Below are 24,413 nucleotides of genomic sequence, written 5' to 3'. Positions count from 1 at the left end.
TGCAGCTGCTGCTGCCACGGCGCAGCCCTGACGAGCAAGCCCGGAGCCAGTGCAGGGCTGGGTTACGAGCTGGTTCTGAGCGTGGGGAAAAGCGGCCCTGCCCCTGCTCCTGCCCCGTGGCCGGTGCCCTGCACTGCAGTCACTCGCAGCCTGCCTGTGCCTGCTCAGGACAGCCCTGCGAAGGCTGCGAGTGGCTGCAGCAGGGAGCACAGGCCACGGGGTGGGTGCGGGGCCGCTGTTCCTCATGTCCCGCACCAGCTCCTTCCCTGCTCCAACCTCTTTACTTGAGCTTCCAGCACCGGGGCAGCCACGTGGTCCCAGGCCAGAAGCCCCTACTGGGGTTTCCGGCTAGGGGGGGTGGGGCCGGGCGGGTCCTGCTGTTGCAGGAGCCTGCCAGGGCTTCCCCTGGGTCCTACTGCTGCTGGTTCCTGTCATTTTTGACAGGAACCAAGGACAGATACATTTCAATTTTCAAAATTTTTTTTAGGTGCCCCGCAGGCTGGATAGGATGGCCTCGCAGGCTGAATCCGGCCCGGGGGGCCATATTGCCCACCCCTGCACTAGTCAGTCTCTCTGCTTCTCTTGTACCTCCCAATACAGTGCCTCCTACCTAACAAAGTGTTGTTATAATGCATATGGCATTAAAGGAGAAACAAAGGCAGCTGACCCAGTAAGAATTTTACTAGATTTTACAAGTGAAAGCCAAAATCATCATTACTCCCCAGATAAAGCAAAATAAATTGGTGTCAGTGGCAATAAACTAGCAGCATAACTCCGTTCTTTTTGCCCACATCACCTGGACCCCCTTATCTACCCCATTTGGGATTGCATTAAAACACAAAACTAAGGCATGTGTGTCTTAAATGTCTTGGCCTCTCATTTACAGCCATTTATCTAGGCTTATTGGATGGAGAGAAGGGGGGGGCAGGGTAAAGTCTCCAAAGCCATTAAATAAAAACCAAAAGAGAAAGTAAGCCATTGCCAGGACTGAGCCAATAGAATGTGAGCCACTGGAGCTGAAAAATGAGTAAAGAATGTAACATTCGAAGAGCAAGGTAAAGTGGCAGAGACACAGCAGGAGCAAAGAAAAAGAAAACTGAAGAAGCATATTTATGAAGCTCATTTCCTGCACATTCATCCAGTTTTGCTACTCAGAAGGAATAAATATTGCAGAGCTGGGAATGCTCAAAGATCCATATGCACTTCTGCTTGGCATCACATTTTATTGAAGCCACAGGCTTGGTGACCTGAAGACAAGTCTTCTTGCAGGAAAGAAAATACCTGAACTCAGATCTAAGCCAGTCTAGATAAAACTTGGAATATAATCAGTTTGGTTCATTCTGGGCAAGAACAGACATTAATGCTTGTATTTATTTTATACATAGGATGAATGAATGAGTTGGGGCAGGTGTGAAAGTGAATAATGGCAACAGCAGCAGAAGGGGCTTGGTAGGAAACCACAACCTGGAAGAGGCTGTACAGTCCAGGGAGGGCAAGGATAAAACAGCTGAGCTGAAGGCTGCAAATCAAGCATAAGGGATCCCCCTTCCACATGTTTTCTGCCTCTAAAAGTTCAATTGTTATTCCAAATTTGGCCTGATGTTCATGTCATCCTGAAAACAGCAACAGAACTACTAATCCTCAGGTGTGGGCAGCAAATGATTCAGCACACTGAGACTTAGTCAAGCCAGGACTGACCTGCATAGCTAATGAAGAATAGAAACAATACTTTGCATACAGCAGCAGGTATCAAACAACAATGTTCTTTTACTTTTGTGAAATTTGTGAATGTGAACACTAAGGACAGAATTTTATGTTTGTGACTAATGGTTTTCAAAACTTATTCACTGTTGCACCAAGCCAAATATTATTAAAATAGATTTTTGATGCTCAAGTTGAAAGACAGCTTGATTTTCAAAGGGGAAGACCAACCAACTGTAGTCACTAGAGTTACAGGTGCTTAGTTTCATCCCAAAATTATGCCCCAGTTGTCTCAAGTCTGGCACATTTAAAATATGGCACCCTAAAACTACAGGTTCTTTGTCAAGTTTTTAACATTAATCTTGCTATGCCTCTGCTGGAACTGAAAGGATAGTGCTTCCTTTAAACAAAGCCAAATGTTTTCCTTTGAGGAAACGTTGATATTTCAGAATTTGTTCTACTGGCTACTGGAAACAAAAATGATTGTTTTGAAAATTTCTACGGAAATAAGAAATTCTGAAAAAATCAGCTTTAGAAAATTTGGTATTTAAATTCCAAAATTTTGTTTGAATTGTATATTTATTTTACTTTTTAAAAATTAATTTCACAAAACAAAAATGGAGTTATCCAAGAACATTTTATATTTTTAAAATCATTAACGGCAGCTGCTACTAAATACTCCTTAAAACATTATATCTTTTCTAAATCAAAGTACATTTTGGTTTTTGTAAAGAAACAGTTTGACACTAGGACAAATGTCTCTGTTACCATTTAAGTAACAGCTGCCCTTAACTATTTCAAAGATTATGTCAAAATACGACAGTCATGAGGATAGTGCATATTATGCATGCTGCTACTGATACAGTACAAAATCAAGTAAAAATAATGAAAGTATAAGCACAAAAGAAATACAAATGTATGTAATACTTAATTTTTTTTCAGAACAAAAAAAAATTCTATATAATCTTATCCTTAAAATGACAACTTTTTCAAATGTTCTGGTCAATCAATCAAAACTGTTTTTCATTAAAAGAAGAAAAAATAGGTTGTTGAAAGGCTCTACTACTTTATCTGTATAATAGGAACAAAATGTACCCACCCCATGGGACTTTTGTGAGCCTTAATTCTCTAATGTTTGTAAAGAGCCTAGTATACTAAGATGGATGGTACTATACATATCTGAATAGATTATTAAGAGGATGAAACTATAGTTACTGAGGATATTAGAGGGAGCAGAAGAAAAAAAAAATACAGTGACTGAATGCAAAGATTAATTATTGAAGCAAAACTGTGTTAAAGTGCAGCAGACCCAAGCAAACCTACTTCCGACTTGGTTTCCTGGTCAGATCTCCGTCTCCTTCAGCCAAAGCGTAGGAGCACCTCAGAATTATTGCACTTGACCCTGGAAACCAGGACCATCTCCTGTTGCTCTGCAACAAGTCTTCTTCCTATTTCAGATGTAACACCAATGAAAAGATGACACTTTCCTCCTTTTGCCAAAGGAAGATCACCACAATATTAAGCTTTAAAGGGCACTGGAATATATATTTAATGAGTGGTGGCAAAGGAAAATGAAGGCTCATCTTAAAGGCCTAACTGGACATTGCTCAATACACTCATGACCCAACTATGACATATTTTGCAATTACAATGTGACACAGCCTCACACTCTGAAATATAAATGTCCAAGACTTATAACTTAACATAATTCATAAGCTAAGATATGACTACAAAACACATACCCATAATGACTATGTATTTGCATGAACATGTACCTGCATGTCCAACCATCTGTGTTGCTCCCACAGCCCTGCACTGCAGCCTATGCATGTGGATATCATGTAAAACCAGCCTCACCTTCCAGAACTAGCCGTAAGCATCTATTATTTTTAAAAATAAGATAAAATGCAGAATGGAAATAAATGCTTGTAGTGTAGGTTTTACACCAAGCTGGTGCTACCTGTCAGCTCCCTCTGCTGCCTGATTACAAAGTCAACCAACCAATCTATCTCCAGAGCCAGGGAAACCCCTGCTGCCATAAAACTTGATGCCAGTGCACAAAGAGAGAAGTCAACAGAAAGGAACTGCGTCACATCTGTACTGTTACAAGCAGAGGGTACAAAGGAACCTGTCTGCTGATTAGAAAGTGTTCTGCTGTACTCATTCACAGAAAATAATGACATCCTGTGTTAGGTAGTCACTGGCCACATCTACATGAGACACTGACTGCACAGTTGTTACTGAGCAGTCATTTAGTACTTGCATACTCAAGTACTAAATGACTGCACACTAACCAGCATTACTGGTTAGTGTGCATCCCCTTATGGCATCCCCTTATGGCTTCATGGTGACACTGACTGCACAGTAGCTTGTTACTAATATGCAGTAGCATCATGTCACAGGTCGTGCCCCGCGACGCTACTGCTCAGGAGTAATGAGCTACTGTGCAGTAAGCATTTTGTGTAGACACGGCCACTATGAGAGTAACTCCATATAATTAGTAAATTATATAGCATAAATTATTATATTTACTATAATGAGTAAATTATATTAGTGTTGTTGCTGCTGATAGTCTGAAATCCAGACTATCATAAACAACAACACTAATATAATTTATTAATTACAGCATTGCTGACATCACCATGGTTAAAACCAAACATTTTTAAAAGAACTTTTAGGTGCTTGAAAGAGACCCGATTCTCAGAGAAGAACAATCAAACTCCAGCCGGCATCACTTGAAGGTGCTGCATATGAAAACTGTGAAAGCTTGGACAGTGTACAAGACAATGGCTGGGGCAAGACTGGATTGTGGTAACAAGACTGCCACACGAAAATCAAACTCTACTAATGGCTTGCAACCCATCAGGCATCAAGACAGTGGAGTGCTTGCGATACCCAATACCAGACCCATACCATAAATTAATAACAGTCCTCAAACTTCTACCACACCTGAAAAGTGATGGTTAAAAGTATTGGCAGAGTCCTGACATGCTCATCATGTGTATTTCCAAGGTAAGATAGCCAAAGGAAAAGTTGAGTCAGTGAAGGCAAGGTAACTATATATGCATTTCAATTGACCTAGCAGCAAAAGACAACAAAAGACTAAATATGAATTTCAAGAGAACCTTGTAAAAGGTACAGGAATCGATGCCCCGTACATAACAAATGCACCCTGCTCACATTAACAGGCACAATATCTAAGGTGTAATGTATGTCTGGAGTTTGGTAAACAGACATAACCCATGCAAGCTATCGCAAATTTGCCTCACTGATAAATACATACCCAAAGACAGGTTTGGTGACCCCTCTAAGGATCCTGCTGGACCACTCAGACCCAGCACCTGTAAACTGACTTAAAATTATGGGTTGCAGAAAAAAACAGGAGCCAGGCAATTAACAGTTGCATTATGATAATCAACCTTTTCCTCCCTGTTTAGGACTCTAATCAGCCAGCCATCAAGGAAAAATGCTTTGAAGCTATACAATTAAACAGTATAAAAACTAAGCAGATTTGCCAGCAAGATTTGTGCAGTCCTGACCAAGAAGCTATCCTGCCACCCAGACAACAAGTGAAGGATTCATGCTTTGAGGCTGTACAAGAACTACTTCTTGCCTTCATTGGGTAAAGATCTCTGTGCAGCTAAGATAATACTAAGGACTAATAGCTTTGTTTTATATTGGAAAAGAGTCTTTTTCAGTTATTTAGTTTTGTAGCTTGTTGGTAGTTATTAAAACAAGCCTTTCTCCTATTTATCAACCAAGTGTTGTGTCAATTCATAAAGCACTAGGTTTAAAAACCTGCTTTCTAAGTACAACAATGGGTGTTAAGCCTCACTCCAAATCCTGCTCTAGGTGAGTGCCAAAAGTGGGCAGGATCCTACCAGCACATACTGAAAAAGCTATTCTCCCTTGTCCAAACAGCTTCCAGTGAAATATAAAACAAGACAGATGGGAAACACCAATGAATAATGAGACAGCTTTGGGCCACGTGATAGGTAGGTCTCAGCACATCAGCTGCCTAACCATTCCAAAATTTCCTTTTTTATCCTACAGGGGAAGTGACACTAGTCCAGTAGTTCACAAACTTATTAGACTCAAAGCACCCCTTGGAAAATGCCAATTTTTAGCTTTCACTTATTTCTTGACAACAGAAAAATAGTAGAGCAATTCTTCTATTGTAAAGAACTCAAAAGCCCACAGCAGGTCAGAATAGTTTTGACACTGCATTCCTATTGTAAATCTCTGTTGTGAATCACGTGCAAGTGTTGTATGTAGCATATGTTACACGTAGCGGATGTTGTGCGGATGTTGCATGGCACCCTGCAGCACTCTTAACAGAATCTTACAGCACTACAGGGTGCCATGGCATTCTAGCTGAGAATCACTGCGCTGCACAATCACAGTCCAAGGCAATGTATGGATTTATACCAATACAGGCAGGCTGGTATTCCCCCTTGTGCACTTCCTCCCCTGACCTTTTCTACCCTTAGCTAAACTACTCCTAAAGACCCCTGGACACCGGAATAAGTGCCCAACTCTTAGCAGTGAATCCAGAATTATTTCTTTGCTCTTGGGCCTTCTGACAATTCTCCATTGTTAGTAATAAGTGATGCTGAGTTTACAAGTTTTCTGTGGCTCTTAAAGACAGAGACAGTTTTTCTTGGAAAATACAGGGGACTATGAATTTTCAAGATTGTTAAATTCCTGACACTTTTAAGCTTTCATTTTCTGCACCTTCAAAAAAGCAAGGAAGTCATAGGGAGGGGACTGTGTGGAGACTTTTATGGTTACAACTTTGGCAGAGGCAGGGACTCAGTACATGACTTATGTGTATGTTGGGAATGAGAAGCTTGGAAAGTGGCTATTTTTTTTCTTTCTGCCATGGTTAGATGGCTGGTTGCCTGTTTATCTAGGTTCAGCACTCACCTTTCCCTTTGCTGACTTGGTGTTTGTAACTTGGAAAATTCATCTGTATTTAGGTTTTCTAGTTTGGCCCTGAGATTAGCTCTTTGGCTTTAGGAGTCTTATTTTCCCAGCATGACAGCTCTACCACAGATGCACAGAATGGCCTGCTGCCTCACACACTCCTCTTCTTGAGATCTACATTTGCTGCTTTCCTTCCTTTCTGCCTTCCTCAGCTCCCCTTTCCTCTACTGCAGAACTATGCTAGTCTGAATTGCATGATTATTTTTAATTTTTAGGTTCTTCTCCCCCTTCATTCATCTTTTGCTGCAGTATCCCCTCCCCAAACAGCTAAAGTTTTGCCTCTTAGAAATGACTGTAATCTCCAGTGCACTTTAGACATTACTTCCACACCATTTGGAGTTTTCCGCCCCAGTAGTTTCTGTTGCGTCTCTCATTTCACTTCCTGAGTGCATGTTTTAAAGAGCCAAGATCTTGTATATACCACTGAAGTGGGACAAAATGACAGGACTCCCAGAGGTGGAGAATCTTTACTCTTGATCTTGAGGAATCACGCAGGGGGAAAGAGTTAAAATTTCCAAAGAGGTTTTTAAGTGTCTGTCATAATGTGTGAGGGTGCATACTAACAATAAAGACACAAAAGCTGACATGCCAGCAATATTCAGGGAGCTGGAAATTCTCAGGTTTAGCAAGCTTGCTGCCCTGAAACTGCTTCTCATACATAAAATAATACTCAGCAAGTGATGGAGAATGACTGTTTGATAACCTCTAAACCTTGTGCTCCACATGTTCACTCTCCAGCTCTGTCACTGAAACCCCACCATTTGCTCTTTTGTCTGTGTGGTACAATGTACCATGTAATGTTTTAGGAAATGTGCAGACAAAACGGGGGCCCTAAACTGAAGCAGTGGGTTCTTAAAAACACTGTCAATTTTGGGCAAGGTAAGCCCCTGTGTCATGTACACCTGTGTCTTACATGCCTCTGGTGGCGGGGAGAGGAGGGCGAGCTGCCAATGGGTGAAGCGGACCCTGGGCTGCAGAGGGGGGTTGGTGCTTCCCTCCACAGCAGTGGTGTGCTCCCCCCAGGCAGCACCCACCCACAGGCACCCGGATTGGGCAGTCCCAGGGGGCACCGCAGTCACAGAGGGAAGGACGGGGTCCCTGCACAGCTCAGGCAGGCAGGCAGGCTCCTGGGGGAGAGGGCAGGGCAGGGAGAAAAGTCAGGCTTGCTGCTTTTTTTTTTTCTTTCCTTTCGGTGGAGCCTGCCTTCCCAGGCTACTGCCAGGCTGCCTACACAGCCACACAGAGCCTGGTGCTACTACCAGGCTGCCTGAGCCACATGGAACCCGATGCTTCACTCCACAGCTGTAGGGTAATAAACTAAAACTCCTTGGAAGTGTTTTAGTCTGTTGCGCCCCAAAGTCATTTAAGGTGCATTACGCCACCGAATGTGTTACAGCGGCTGGAATTATTGCACAATGCACCGCTGATGCATGCAAACACCAACACCATTACAGCGGCGCAAAAGCATTTAACCCGCTTTAAAGTGTCATACACACATGCCCTGTATTTCATCTACACACGCCCTTAATTACCTATTTATACAATTCCAGGTTTAAATCCTATGTGTGTGCCTGATATGAGCTACACACAATCCTGTGGGCCAAATTCTGGCTTTTACACCAGGACTGTCCAAACTTCTCAGTAGTTGAGGGCCACATGACCTGCAGGGTGCAACAGCAGAGGCTGCACCATGAGCCCCCCAGGTTGTACACCATGCATATGCACAGTACCTTACCCCACTGCACCATGTAAGCAGTTGGATGTATGCTTCCCCTACTCATTGCATGGCACACTGCAGCACCCCAACTCACCTGCAACTCCAGGCTGTATGGGTGCTCCAGGCTGCCAGCTCACCAGGCACTGGAAACTGTCATGCTGCCTTCCCCTGCACCCTCTGGCTAGGTGAAGCAGCAGAAGCCAGGGAAGGGAGGGGGAGCTCTAAGCCCCTGGCTACTGCTGCAGCTGGAGCAAGGGGCATCTGCAGTCAGGTGGGAGCCCAGTGGCCACACATTAAGGGTAGGAGCCACCATTTACACAGCCTTGATTTATATCATCACCTTTTATTTACTTTAATCTTTTCAAGGACATCAGAAGAGAGGCAAAAGAAGTTGGAGTCCAGTGCTAGAATGTAGTTGCAAATGTAACCTTTCATCTTAGAGAACCTCCACCAGTGCAAGGCTAGCATGCTCAAGACAACATGGGAACGTTCCTGTGTTTAACAACCAATTTGCATTTTGCTGGTATGTGAAAACATTTGATGAAAACCTGCTCCAAAGCCAAATATCACAATTTCTGCCAATACATATGGCATTACACCCCGCCTCCCTCCCCACCCATTACTGAAGGCATGTCAGCAAAAACTCAACTCAATGACTTCTGCATTATTCAGACTATTTATATTTTGTGGATTATGTTTGTTCTGTTCACAGTCCCATCTGTATGTTCAATAGGAGCTGAGAGGTTCTGGATAGTATATGGTCAGTATCATGGCCTCTCAATAACCTAAAAAAGGGATCAAGGCTTTAATTTTTAAGGTAGAATTTGGACTTTTTATTTTTGCAAAGATGCATTTTAACTTTCAGACAGCCAGGATAATACAGAAATCAGCCAATCTCCACAGATCACATATGGGGTTTAGAGGGAAGGAGAGAAACTCTGACAGTTGTTTCTTCCAGGGGTATTATATTCTACATAGTGATTAGAGCTCAAATGAAACCTTCTCAAAAACATTATCTTATCCAGCTAAAAGATGGCTTTTTAACAGGTGGACACTATGCTTCTACTTAAGATTATTAAAGGAAACCATGTCTTGTGGCATGTCCCACCACTTCTACTTTGTTGGTGTACAAACTTGGAAAGAAATTAAAGGCTGCTAAGAATTCAACTAAATTATTATAATTCCATCTAGCTAGGAAGGAGGAAGCTTTGTGCCAAAGAACACATCAAAATGAGCCCATGGTGACAAGCTCTTCAGTGTCAGAGAGAAAATATGAAGATCTATCCTGTTATTTTGCCAACAAACTAACTTGTCAGAACTAACAGGGGCTGGAATTAAAACCCAGCAACAACAGCTGCAATTAAAAAAATAAGGAAACAGCAACAATATACAGAATAGAATAAAATTAAAAATAGAGAAAGCCTTCAAGGGTGTATCTTCCCCTGACAGTACATGCAAATAAATCAGAGGTCATGTTCTGTCTTAAGTTCATAGGCAAACTGAATGGATGGCTCTGGCAGCGGCTGTTCAAGATGCTTTGTAACATTCACTTGCTGCGGGTTATTGTTACACATCTGTGAAATGGGGACTTGTCACAATGCAGAGTTCCTGTGAGAGCGAATGGAATCCATCGCTGTCCCATTTTCCTACATGCACTGCAGACAAACAATGGTGGGATAATTCCACTGGTTTCCAGAACTGGGCAGATTGAAACAGTAGTGCTTGGGGAGAATGCCAAGCAGCGAGGCACAATAGCTTGCATGGGTCAGGGAGCCTGAGGCAAGATGTTCAAATAAATTTATTTTTTTTATTTATTTATTTATTTTTTTTATCAGAACAAGAGCACACTCCAGGGTGTGCAGTTACTGTGTCGATCATACGCAAGGGATCTCAACATCCAGCCTCCTGCCTTCCAACATGCCTGAGGTATGCAAATACAGTGTGAGACTGTAACTTGTAGCCATGTTTTGTAGTCTCCACTTCCTTCCAAAAGGACAAGCACGGATTCTTTGTATGGGCTTCATCCCAAATGCGGCAGGCACATTTTCTAAATCTGAACAAAAAATCTTTTCTTGATACTGTGTCCACAGCACCCAGTCTAATCGGGAGCTAGGCATAGAGAACTACTGCCTTAAAACTACAGGTGCTCACTGTAAGCAAACTAAGGATAGTGCTTCCTTTAAACATAGTGTTTCACAGATCTTCAAAACCACCCTTTGAGGTGACTGGCCTGGATAACCAGCTAGGTTATTAGAAACTCAAGGTGAAAGAGAGTCAGATATCACAAGAAGCGAGGCTTGAACATGAGTTACAAATCAGAGATTAAAGCCCTAAACCGACAAACATATGCCCCTATATAATCCACATAGTTTTGTATAATGACAAATTAAACTGGACATATATGAAGCTGTTCAGTGTGTGGAATCAGAAAAAATATATGCCTTAAACTTTGATTATTTTAGTTATAAGATGACATAACCACTTTGTGGAGAATTGCTGGCTCTGTATAGTAGAACAGATAAGAAAAAGTGTTTGTTCTTTGTAACTCCTCTGCAACTGCTTCGCTCACCGCGGCCTTGAAGATAGCAAAAAAGTATGTACAAATCTGATTTCCAGGTGCAAGAAGGAGGTTTGTGAACTAACCTCGCCTCCCCCATTAGTTCCCATCCTGATTACAGCAAAGAAATAATGAAGTAATATTATAGCCGCTTTTCATGCTAATTTCACTATATGATCACGTGAGTTGTAAGCAACTGTTAAAAAGTATATAAGCCTCCTGATTTTGCTCTTGGGGGGACCCCTTCCAAGTGCTTGGGAAATCCATGTCACTTTGGAATCCCCCCTACAGCTGTAGTTTCTTTTAAATAAAAGCTTCTGCTGACCTGACCCAAAAGTATGCTGCGTGTGTTTCCACGACAAGTGGTAGCTTAACAAAGTAGGTGGCTATTATTGTGCCTTGCCATTAGGTGGTAGGGAAGGAGGTATTAGTTTGTTTGCCTTTAGCAAACAGCTATTTCAGTTTGGGTTTCATCTATCTGCATTCACCTTGATGCAGCTCACACCATTAGAGTTTCATCCCTGATCCTTTCAACAGCATTGTCCACGGGAATGGGCAAAATTACCCTGATTTAAAGGTTTGCATTATCCATCCACTACTTTTTATCAAACAGGTATAAACATTTCACCTGTCCAGGGCCTACATCTACCAAACTATCAGGGAACTTTTAAAAACTAAATCTAGAAACTAGAGGGAAACAGGATTTAAGCCAACAATGCTCAGCCAGGCTGACATGGCATGCTGGGGTGCCACAAGTTACTTTGAAGGGTGCTGCAAGGCATTAGGAGATAAGCAAGGCATGAGGAGATAACCAGGTAAGCGCAGGCTCAGGCTCGTCTCTGCCTGGCTGATCCTCCACTGTCCAGCCCCTTGTAAGGAAATAAACTCTTTAATCTATAAATTCATTTTTGAAGTTGAATGCTAGACTAACCTCCTGTCTCAGCCCACAAGGTGAACTTTCCCAATCAAACTTGTGATCTATGCTATCATATGGGGGAAAATATCAGTCTCTATGGGTGTCAGTGTGACCCTTCTTACCAGCACTGAATTTACTATCCCAAACATAAAATGCCACTAAAAGACAGCGAGAGAGATACTCATCTAGTCATTGGAAAAAAAAAAAAAAAGACCCTTCCTTAGCATGGGCTTTTGCAGCCCCAGGTGACTGAGCAGTGTTTATTATTGTTAAATATGCTTGAGTTGGGTGGAACCCTCAACACTTTTTTGCCAGAATATTCATTCAAAATTTTTAATTCCTTTTCTTAAGTTGTTCTCACACAGTACTTTAGTATTCACATTCATGCAAGTGGGTGTTTTGTTGGGATGAACATTTACAGAATACAAATTACAAAGTTATGTTCATGAGTAATTGAATAAACTGAAGTTTATATTCTTATAAAGGAAAATTTGTGCTGGAAATGTTTAAATGCCCAGCCAACAATCAGAAACACTTAGTTTTAGAACAAATCACAAGCAAATAACACCAGTAGATTAGCGCACATTCACAGAACAGCTTGCGATCACTCCAGAAAATTAAAAGATATAGTTTTTTGCTTGCTAAGTATTCCAAGGAATCTTGATCAGCTTGCAGATATTCTGCGAATTGGGGAGGGAAGATAGATTTGGCAGATATATTATTCATTGTGAATTATTCGTGCAGGTCTTAAAAGTACACAGAAACAAAGGTGGATAGTTAAGCAAAAGTAAGCAGAGGGGGAAAAATGAAGAGAGAAGGAAAAGCAGCCTGCGCTACAGACAGCCCTACAACGTAGCAAGAATATCTTTCCTATCAGAGCTGTTATCATCTCCTTCAATTTAAAGGTTCTTTATTTAAGGAAAAAAAATAAAAGGTGGCCAGGAGTGTGCAAGAGAATTGCTAATGTGGCTGAGCTGGGATTTCATCCTCATTCCAACTGCTTCATATTCACAGCATCAGGCCATGTAGCCATCGCAGTAGAATTATATGGGCCCCCAAAGACTCCAGGGCAGGATCAACAGGGAAACCAATGTAATTACAAACATTATTACCATTAAAACAAAACAATAATTTTAATTACATCTGAGGCTTTGTCGTCCCCCCCCCCCTCATCCCTGAGTCCTGCCTGGTTCTACATAAAGCAGTGTGATGGCAACTCCCTTCTGCAGCCCCTAACCTGGGGAGCAGCCCACCTTTTAGCCCAATTAAAATATAACATCACTTCAGCTGGGCCAACATATTAAGAAAGAGATTGGTGACCATAGGCTTGTGATGTCTCATTTCCTGAGACTTTTACCTTACCAGAAGTGATTGTTATAGATAGATGGTGAGTTACTGCATACCCAGCACATTTCCAGTTCAGATAAAGAGGTAAATCAAACGTGAGTTCAGAGGACCCAATACCAACAAGCTGGGCTGTAGTTACCTACCCAGAGCTTGGCTTTGCAGAAATTTCCTTTGTCTGCTTTTCTATTTTTAACAGCATCAGGGATGTACCTTTTCTTCCTCCCCTGCCTCCTATTGGGGCTTATTTTTATTTATTTTCTTTGAATGAGCTGATACTTAAGTTTGCAAAGAAGTCTGTGGAGTAAAGACTTAACAGAAGACTAGCAGGTGGAGGGGGGGGAGCCTGGCTGCTTACTGGAGGGATGCATACTATGCAGGTTCAGAACAATCACACACCCCACCGCCTTCTCATGTCTCATGCTTTTAAATACTTTAAACTAGGGTTCAGTCATATTTCAGAAATGAAGGGGATAGTGGGCAAGCTCCAGGCACCAGATGCTTCCAGCCCAGACTGTGCTGCTGCTGCCATCACTACTCCTCCACCCCTCCACCCCCACACCAAGAGTACCACTGTGTCTGCTTCTCCAAGACCCCCTACCACAGAAACACTACTGAACACTCCCCAGCTCTGCAGGCTGGCTAAAATGACTCTTTAGGATGTAGGCTGTCAACCCCTGATCTAACCCACTTCAGACAACAATTGCTGGGCTACAAAGCCAAAGGCAGCTTTTTTTTTTTTAATGGTGTCCCCTTATCTGATGCTTGAAGGAGCTTTCTCAGTAAACATATTTCATGCTAAAAGGAGGAGGGGGTCAAAAATTTAGCACAGAAAATGCCCATTGGAAGTACCGATGAATACTTAAGACAGCCTTTAACCCAGAGGCACTGGCATCTCATGGACTCAATCCAGAAGTGGAGAAGCTTGGAGATGATTTATTGGTCTCTGTCCTGCTCTCTCGCAGATCAATAGGTGGATGGTTATAGATGCAGTAGAAGACTCTTCAATATAAAGCCCTAGTATAAATTAATATGTCTTGTCAAGTTAAAGGTATTTTTTTGGTGTAAGTATCATCTCATGAGTAGCTGAGGCACTAAATGGCAGTCTGGTACCTAAAGCGTGACCGAGGGGATAGTTTTATGCCAGACAATGTAACCCAATAATACATATTACTGTATAAATCATTCAGTGTGGTAAATGTAATAGAAGGAAGAAGATGTGGACACTGCTGCTAAAGAAGACAAAATACCTGTAGGAAATCACCCAATGGAGCGCTCAGATCAAGAGGGAAAAGATCAATTGATATTGCTGTCAACCAATCAGAAACCCCAAATCCCCAGGGATTACAAGAAATCGTGACATACTTAGTAAGAGTCAGGAACTAAAGGCATTTGTACACGTGCTTGCATCACAGCGCCAGACACTTTTAAAAGTGCCTGGCACTGCAGCGCATACATTTGTATAAATGGCAAAATGCGTGTCAGTGCTGAGAAAATGGTGGCAGTACACTTTTGAACTAAAACACCTTCAATGTATTTTAATTCAAAAGCGTGCTGCCACCATTTTCTCAGCATTGCCCACTCTCCTGTCTTGCATTGTCTAATATTCAGATTTTCTGCAGAACCAATCGGGAAATCTGTATAGTAGACAATGCCTTCTGCTAATGGATACTGGGCCCATTGAGATTTAACAGCTCTTGCTTGGAGTGTGCAAAATCCAAGACTTCATCTTGTCGATCTGGAATATCTATAAAGCTGATAAAATCAGATGTGCAGTGACACACATTTTATAAAGCTGAGGGTGAGTACAAGCATTAAATTTAGATCACCCTAACCAAGCTTAGATCTTAGACCTGTGTGTCCAAGCATTCGCAGGTTTAGTTTGCCTTAAAAATGTCACTCCTGATCTAAAGTTAATTGCCATCAAATAAGAACTAACTTTAGACTGGCACAGGTTAACCCGACCTTCAATGGGTTAACCTGGCCTAGCAATACTTGAACGCATTCCCAGCACAGCCCTGGGTGAGTGGGAAAGCTCAGGCACTTTTCACAGTCCAGGGTTGTGCTGTTTTTACCCCCTCACCAATCCTGATCAGACAGGGTGCTTGTACACATGATGGGGGTTTAGTTCCCCTAAATTGAAAATGGTGGGTTTTTAATTGTAACAATTAAAAACTCACCGTTTCAATTTAGGGACTACTGCCACTGTTACAGAACAGCAATGGCCTGCTGGCAGCTCAACCCCTGGCTGTGGGCAGGCTCCACAAGAAAAAAAAAAAAGGAAATGGTGAGGGGCCCAATTTTTTTTTTTTTTTGGAGCCTTCCCGCCTCTCCCATGGCCAGAGGGTGAGCTGCCAGTGGGCCCTGCACTGGTGGCACCCCCTGGACAACACCTGCCCACTAGCATCCTGCCTAGGCAACCCCAGGGGGCATCACCGCTGTGGAGGGAAGGACCATGTTCCCCACAGCTCAGGGGTTGTGTGGGCACGCTTCCACCAAAAAAAAGAAAGAAAGAAAGAAAAAGTAGCGAAGGGCCCAATTATTTGTTGTTTTTTTTTATCCCCTCATGGAGCCTGTCTGCATCTCCTGTGGTCAGAGGGTTGAGCTGCTGGCGGACTGAGCAGCCCCTAAGCTGTGGGGAGCCCTGGTTCTTCCCTCCACCTGGGCAGGCTGCTAGTGGGTGGGTGCCACCCGGGGGCACTGCCACTGCAGAGGGGATGTCTGGGGACCCCCCACAGCTCAAGGCCCACCAGCGGCTTGCTTTCCCAGCTACGAGAGAGGCAGACAGGCTCCACGGGAAAGGGGGGGAAAAAAGATCAGGCCCCTCACCACTTTTTTTTTTTTTTTCTGGCAGGGCATGACCGCACAAGCTGCCTCTGGGCCATGCAGCCCCTGAGCTGTGGGGGGAACCGGTCCTTCCTTCTATGGTGGTGGCCCCTGCCACGGCTGCCCAGGTGGGGTGCTGGCTATGCGGGTGCTGCCCCAGCTCACAGGCAGCACCCAGCCCGATCCAACAGTGCATGGGGCCCTGGAAGCCCGGGTATGCTCAGGGAAGCTCAGGCTTGGTGGGCTTCCACCACCCAGTGCGTTGTCCCCATCACCTTCCCACTGCCTGGGACCACCCAGGAACAGGCTGGCTTGCCCCTGGGGCAGGGCAGGAAGGCAGTAGGAGGGCAGCTGGGTGTGCTGGCAGTCAGAGAAGGCTTCAGGGATGGTGTACGGGGTGCTGGAAGCCTGCCAAGCCCAAGTTACCCTGAACACACCTGGGCTTCCAGGGCCCCGTGAACCATCCCCACCATCTTCTCCAGATGTATCACTGCAATTTGTTATGTAGCAAACTAAGGTACATTAGATATATTTTACTTTGCTATGTAAAGTCATTTAAATCAAAATACACTGCCGCACATTTACAGCGTGATGAAACTGAATTGTAATACGCCGCTGCAGGTATAAACTGTGACTCAATTAAACCAGTAAAAAAGGGCAACTAAACTGCTAGAAAGCCCAATTTCATCACATGTACAAGTGCCCACTATTTCCCTTTCTCCCCCCCAACTATCTCATTCCCCAGACCCACCAAACATGACCTCCCCCCCCGCCAAACCCAACTTACCTGCCTTTGACTCCCTGCCTTTCCTCCTGACGAGTGCTGAATGCTTGCACCCAGAGATCCCAACTCAAATTGAGGTGGCATAAACTAAGCAGCCTAAACCTAAGCCAGGTCCCATGACCACTTGTACTCACTGCAAGGGACTCTTACCTTGAGTGTGATGCTTAATGCACTGAACAGGGAGCTACCTGTCCTGGATCAATATGCATTAGTAGACTGGACAGGGGTGCAATGCAGTGCCTAGGAAGAATATTCTGTGCCTACCCTGACAGCACAAAGCATTCTATTCTGACTTCATTAACTTGTTTTACACAGTATGGTTGCATCATGTCAGTCTAGCAGACCCATCTTGTTTACCTACAGATTAAGGAAAATGAAGTGATAGATAGCTGGATTAGATAAAATAGACAAGAACTGCCAGAGCACGGCATATCTAATATTACCTGCCAGAAACTGGACAATCCAATACTAGACAAGTTCTCATACATTAAACTATGTTTCTGGAATTTATCAATACAGGTAGAGAACAAAGAGGAAGATTTCAGGATTATACTCTTTTGGATTTAAAAAACAAACAAATGAAAACCACCATACTAGGACAGGGGTTTTCAACCTTTTTGAATCATTGTACCCCGCAGTGGCCGGATGCGGAGCAGTGTACTCCCTGCCGCCAAGCGGGGGGGAGTGGCACACAGCTGGACATGGAGCAGCAGCAGCCACCGTGTGCCAGCTTCCCCTACCCTCTGCGTCTGGCCAGGCAGGCAGCGTCTGTGCGGCAGTGTGGAATACTGTGTGGTGGTGCTCCATCCCCGCCTGCCCACGCGTACCCCCTAGGGCCTTCTCAAGTACCCCCGGGGGGTATGTGTACCCCTGGTTGACAACCTCTGTACTAAGAAATATGGAAATGCAGTGATAGGGCAGAAGAAGAGAATGGGGGGAAAAAGAAAGAGTCTGTGTAGCAGATACAGGGGTAGGGAGTGAACAAACCCTGAAGGTCAGTGTGGCAGGCACACGGGTGCCTAACTAATGTACTACAGCAGCACTGCGGGGCATAGACATAGGCAAACATGTTTTAGAAAACTGGAAAGCCATAAAAGGCTATTATAGCAAATCAAGCAGCAGTCAGCATGACAGGCATTAGCCTGAAATGAATACACAGGAAGTTAATGAGCTCTGTTAAGGCGGCCAGCTTGGTGAATTAAAGTTGCCAGTTCTAACAGGATTCCCCTTTTCTTTACAGACTTGAAAGCATCTGTGCTGCCTCGTTAGATTTCGACAAGTGAACTGAAGGATCCTTTGTCCAGATGCAATGGATAATTACATGAAAATAGTAAACTGAAGGGTGGGAGTCCCTCTCCCACAAGACACACACACCTGCTTTGCTATTCCAGGCAGGTGACTGTCGTGTAATTAAGATGCGACAGACATGGCAGACGAGTATGCCACAGGTGTTGTACTGAAGCACCAAGTGCAGATCTCCAGTCTGAGATTCAGAGCTACACATGGCAAGGATGAACTGAAGGCTCAATGGTCCATTTTCTTCTCCAGTAAAACCACTTGCAAGCACCCTCTCACACTAACAGGCAAGCTGCAAAACGCACCCCACGTCCAAATATTTCACATTCACAATTCAAATAGATTTTGAGAGATGGTATTATGCAATAGTATTTTTAGAGGTCAGTTTATTTCATATTTCACTTATTTATGCACAGTCTCTTTTTTTTTTTTTTTAAACTTCCCTACTGCCACACAATGATAATAGGTTTAAATCATTCTTTTCCTGTTGCTCCAGCTGGGACACTTGCTATAAATATATTCACATATCTCAAAGTAAAAAACAGAAAAACATCATTATTTCCAGGTTTTACAAATAGCTGATATATACAAAACTGTCTTTGTAGTACTGCCGAACTGTTCTCCCTCCTTGAGTTCCCCTTCTATTTGTTTCACTATGTCTGTTTGTCTGATCTTAAAACTGGAGTGCAAGCTCTTTTTGCCAAAGATGTCTCTTTCTTCTAGCACTGTCAACTGTTCATCAAAAGCTGCATGGAAGGTAAAGAGTCCACTGAACCCCATCACTGCTGCATCCTATCACAACAATACTTGTCCCTCATTCTTGGAAATACTATCATTAAGGCTGTAATTCTGGCATAGTAATTTTTAGCAAATGTCATTGCAGAGATACAAAATAATTTGTGTTATCCTCCAATCACCCAACACACTCCTCTATTTGATTGAGCAGCAGGGAATATTACTGTGATAAACAGGAATCATGGTTTTCTTCAATTAAAAAAAAAAAAAAAAAAAAAAAATCACAAATTTTCTGATCAAAACCCCAAAATCTGTGAATACAATGAAAGGCCACTATATATAGAGGTATCAGTTGAACACAAAGTTTTGCTGATATATTTACAGTTTTAAAGCAATTTGGAAGCCTGACAGTGTCACTATAATAAATTCTAAATACCTATATATGTTGGCATTTGATTTTGGGTTTTTCATCATGGAAGAGCTCTTACTGAGACCACTCTTTACACCCCAGGGAATTATACATAGAAAAATTCAGAATTATATGCAGAAAAATTCAAAATTATGCAATTTTTATTTTTATTTTACAAATTAAACTAAATATAACTATTCAAACCTTCTTTAGAAATACATGCATGTACTTGGTATAATTGGGGTGTGGGGATTGTGAAAGGGTGTGGGGGGATGTAGGTATGGGAGTATGTGGGGTTTGTGGGCAGGTGTGGGTTTTGTGGGTGTGTGTAGAGTTTGTGGGTGAGTGTGGGGTTTGCAGTCTACAGCCCACCCCCCCCAAGTAGCTCAGCAGCAGCAGGCGCTTGGGGATCTCATGGCCGTGGCAGGAAGAACCTCTGGCAGCAAGCACCTCCAGCTGAGTCCCAGGACCTGCATGTGCTGGCACACAGCTGACCCAGCCCTCTGGCACACAGCTTTGCACCCAGGCTGGCTCCATGCCAGCATGTGGGGCTCGTGGCACTGTAGGTGGGAGCCATGCACTGTTGGGCTGGGGCATCATATGCCTTCATGGGTGGCTTCCTGCTGGAGTGCTGGAAGCCCCACATGGAAGCACGGAGCCTGCCGGCCCAGCCCAATGCTGCATGGACTGGGAGCTACACACTATTGGGCTGGGTGGGCTCCATGCCTCCACATGGGGCTTCTAGCACTCCAATAGAAGCCACACAGGGAGGAACAGAGACCACCCATTCTGAGGGTGTGTGACACTGTCTCCATGTGCGGCTTTCCACCCGGCCCAATGGCCCACACGCCATCGGCCCAGGCCGGCCCTCCATGTGGTGCTTCCAACAGACATCTCCCCTCTCCCTCAATGCCCCCTGCCCCCCTGCCCCCATACACCCTCACCCTGCCACTCGCCCACCCTGCTGGCTCTTCTCACAGCCTCCAACCTCCCCCAGCCTGGCAGTCACCCAGACCCACCCCAGAGGATCCCCCCAGTCCTGCCAGTGCCCCCATCCCCAACCCACAGACCCACTGGAGTGGGCCCCCAGCTGGCCCCCAGCCCCTTGCAATCCCATTTACCTCAAAGGCTCCAGGAAGGAAGGCAATCCTGAGCCAAGCCCTGGTTGACAGTTTCAGGCATCCTGCCCCTTCCCCATCTCTTTCACCCTCGGGAGAGGACTTAGGGCTTGCCACCCTTTTTGCAAGAAGCTCTTGTAGGCTGGAGCTCTGCCATCCTGCAAACAGCTCTTTGCAAAAGTGGTATATCCATGGGTATCTCAGTTAAAATTAAAAAAAAAATCTGCTTTCTTCTCTGTAAAAAAGGAAAATCCACTCTTTTTTAAAATGTTTTTTTTTGTGGAAAACAGAAAACCTAAATCCCTGGTGATAAAGTTCATGGTTTCTGTAATTTCTGGGGCTGACATGAAGAAAAACTGTAGAGTGTACCTTCAGCTCAGTGGCAGGCTGACACTTGGAGGTAACATGGCCAGTACAAAGCTCTTAATGGGCACTTCAACATGCATGCCAGAGCCTGATTTGCTAAGGTGTGAAGAATCTACTCATCCAGGTAAAGTCAATGGCAGCTGTAGATACCCAGCACCAGTTGACTGCAGCAGACATAGCCAAACATTTTTTTCTCACTTGTTCCATTCTAGCCAACAGAACAGGCAGGCAGCTCCTGCACCCCAAATTCCTACCTGAAGTGGGAGTGGCTAACAGGCATCGGGAAACATAACAGGATGTTGTGGTCAGGAGAAAGGCAAACACTTGCCAACTCAGAGCAACAAGGATGCTTTCTCCTCCTTTCTCAGTGCCTGAGTGCACAAAAAGAAAACACCTTGGAAATGTTATCTCCCTGGTAGAGCAGAAGTGCCTCTAGGATACTGGCTGAGCAATAAGTGTGTAGCTCATTACCCCTTATCCATGCCCTCTGTTAAAAATTGTGGACAGAAGCTGAAAACTGGCATATGAAGATCATTAATTAGATCAGGCCAACTTCCAAAAGAGCACAACCTCTGGCAGTCAAGACGCAAAGCTGGTGCATTATGGGGAGCCCCGATACTCCCTACAGCCAAAAGAGCAAGGTAGACCAAAGGACTCTTGGCAAACTCCTCACTGCAGATCTAGTGAGGCACACTGAAAAGAGGGCAAGAGATCAACAGCAAGATTTTTTTTTAAATCAAGCGCTCCTGCCACAAACTCTTTTCTCAACCAACAAAAATCCTTCCCTCACCAGCCTTAATATTCGAATCCATGACTGGGCCTTTGTTCCCCCATCTCTCCAAGGTCAATACTGGCAGGTTAAATGCAAGATATATGGAAGGCTGGAGATTTATGGTCTTGGTTCTGATGGGGCAAGCCACAAGTGAGAGCAGAATGAGTGTGACTGCTTCAGCTATAGAAACATAGGGGCTTAAACCCACCAGGAATGACACTGGATTAGAAATCCAGTTTCCATTTCTCTCTTCATGAGGAGGGAGCCCCTTCCATCAGACACCATAAATAAGAATATAAAAGATACATCTAAAGTAAAGTAGGGAAAATATTATTTTCTGGACCTACCTATATTCAAGGGGGAAGTGCATTACTTTTGTAGATGGGAAAACCACTTGAAAAGAGGAGGAGAGGAACAGAAGATGAAGTTCTCTATGTTCAAGGAAGGACGTGAACTCAACTAAAATCAATCCCTATTCACCTATATCACAGAGTGGCCTTGTGGAGACAAAACAGGCATGTCTAACATAGACAGCCCTTTCATTTCACAAACCAGCTATAAAATCCTCTTTCAGGCATATCACTGTACAAAGCATCAGCAGAAAGAGAGAACCAGTCACTCCCAAGGAGATGCAGGAAGTAGACGATACAACTATTGTTGAGTTGTTTCTTTAAAAGTTTGCATTCTGAAAAAAATAAGAAATGCCTTTGACCCAGCATCATTGACACAGTGATCTCAGACAACTTGCTTTAGACAGAATCAGACAGAGTTAAAGGGACTAAAACTGGAGGCTAACTAAAAAAGTGTCACCCCAATGGGAGAGAGGGATGGAAAAAGATTGAAGTCCTAGCACAGCTGGCTGCCAGCAATTAGCATATCAACATGCCATTTGTAATGCAATATCTTGTACTTCTCAATTACCAAAGACAGTTTGATTTCACACATAAGGACAGATATTCTCCTGTTCTCATCCGTACTCAGTTGTGTGCTCCAGGAACAAGCCTGCCCTAGTACTGCCCAGGCAGAGGGATCCTCCAGACTTGGAAAAGAGGGTACAGCCCAGCATCCACCAGGGGGGAGGTAAACTTAGTGCAAACCTGTATTTCAATCTATTTGTCTAAAATTCCCCAAAAATACCAGGGATAGTCACTTCCTCCAACACATGCTGCCAGGCTATACCTAGTAATCCTGAAGCTTGTCCTAAGTCTCCACCAGATGATTAGCTCCTTGTACTATGCTACAATACTGAGCTCACACAGTCATCTCCCTTGGTGACAAAACCAGAGGTTACCTTTTTCCTGGCCGCCAGGATGGCCAAACTAATCTGGAAGAAACATTTCCCTCCTTGGGAGAGCTGTGTGAGAAGCCAAGCTATCTGAGAGTGCAGAATCATGCAGGCACATCTTTCCCAGAGTTTGACCCAAACTAGAAAGGCCTGCTGGAACATTTATTTCCACACAAAATGAAAACAGAAGGGCTTCCTTATTCCTTCTACCCAAGGAAAGTGGAAGCAAAATCTAGATTCCCATTTAGGATTACTTTCAGGCTTTGCTCTGTCCCAAAGTTTGCTCCTGCATTTCTGAAACCAGTGACCACTTTCAAGGACTTCATTCTTCACAGAACTCCGTATGTGAGACAGGCAGAAAAGTCAGAGATCAACACTGAGACCCAGACATCCAAGGAAGCAATAACCTTACTACATGGCAGTATAAACAGGTCTATTCCTTTTATACTGAAACAAGAAGACAAATTTTGCACTGAGGGGTAGGGGGAATAAATCATTCAGGGAAGGAATCTCCCCCAAACAAATCCAGGTTCCTACCTCTGGAATGCGGACACTGTAAGGCTGATTATGAAATGTTGGAGCATTGTCATTCACGTCTCCCACTTGGATATTCACTGTCCCCTTGATCACCTATAGCCAGAAGAATTAGAACATACAGCTGTTACACTGTCATCAAACTCCTGAGCTGCCTCAGCTTCAAAAGATTTCTGAAAATGGATAGAGTAGATTGACTGATCCAGGCAGGAAGAGATTATGTTTTTAGCAAATAGCTCCTTCCCTAGAGCTACGGCTGCCTCATTCTCTTCTTTTCTCTGATACAGTTGGAGGTCCACATTTCTTACAATGTCTCCTGCTGGTTGAGTTTGTCTACTGCCTAGTATCCAGCATGACCACACCACTCCTTAGAGCTCCCCTTGTAGGGTAGATGGCAGTGTTGTAGCTCCCATGTTCCCCAGAATCAATGTTTTTACACTAGTCCCTGAAGCTTTTCATGAAACGTAAATGTTTTGTGCCTTTAACTGACAGCCCTAGTAGAAATAATCACAGTTAACATATGCGACTAATGCAAAACAAATTAATGTGTTAATTTTTGTAACTAATGTTAATCGCACACATCTATTTTGACCAAGGGTGGGCAAAATACGGTCCATCCCGTGCCCTCTCCAGACTTGGCCTGGCACTGTGGACCAGCTCCGGACTAGCTCGAACCTGCGCACACAGCCCCGACCCCAGACCACCCCACACCTGCTCTGGACCTCACACCCATGTTGGGCAGTGGCAGTAGCAGTGGCAGTGGCCAGGCAGAAGCTGCTGCTGAGCACAAGGGAAAAGTAATCCCTCCCCCTCACTACTGCCAGGCCCTTCTTGCTGCAGCTGCCCAGAGCCTACACACAGGCTGCCCTGCAGCACCAATCTGTCACTGCTGCCTCTGGGCAGTGCAGAAGAGCTGCAGGGTAGCCCAAGCGCGAGCTCCGGACAGCTACAGCAAGAAGGGCCTAGCAGCGGCAAAGTGGAGGGGCCGCTTTCCCCTGCACTGAGCAACAGCTTGTGCCTGGCTGCTGCCACTGCTGCTTAGCATGGGTGGGTGAGTCTGGAGCAGG

At 44.2% G+C, this 24,413-nt stretch overlaps 1 protein-coding gene across 1 annotated transcript in view; it reads right to left on the bottom strand.

The window, feature by feature from the left end:
• The window catches only part of CDH23 (cadherin related 23), a 569,738-nt gene that overhangs the window by 412,831 nt on the left and 132,494 nt on the right, over positions 1-24,413 (bottom strand). The window contains exon 6 of the mRNA XM_025203550.1: positions 23,350-23,442. Within this exon, the coding sequence (XP_025059335.1) occupies positions 23,350-23,442 (93 nt within the window). The remainder of the gene's footprint in view (positions 1-23,349; positions 23,443-24,413) is intronic.

The sequence above is a fragment of the Alligator sinensis genome, unplaced genomic scaffold (assembly GCF_000455745.1).
Source record: "Alligator sinensis unplaced genomic scaffold, ASM45574v1 scaffold546_1, whole genome shotgun sequence".
NCBI classification, from domain to species: Eukaryota; Metazoa; Chordata; order Crocodylia; family Alligatoridae; genus Alligator; species Alligator sinensis.
This window is presented reverse-complemented; position numbering and strand designations above follow the sequence as displayed.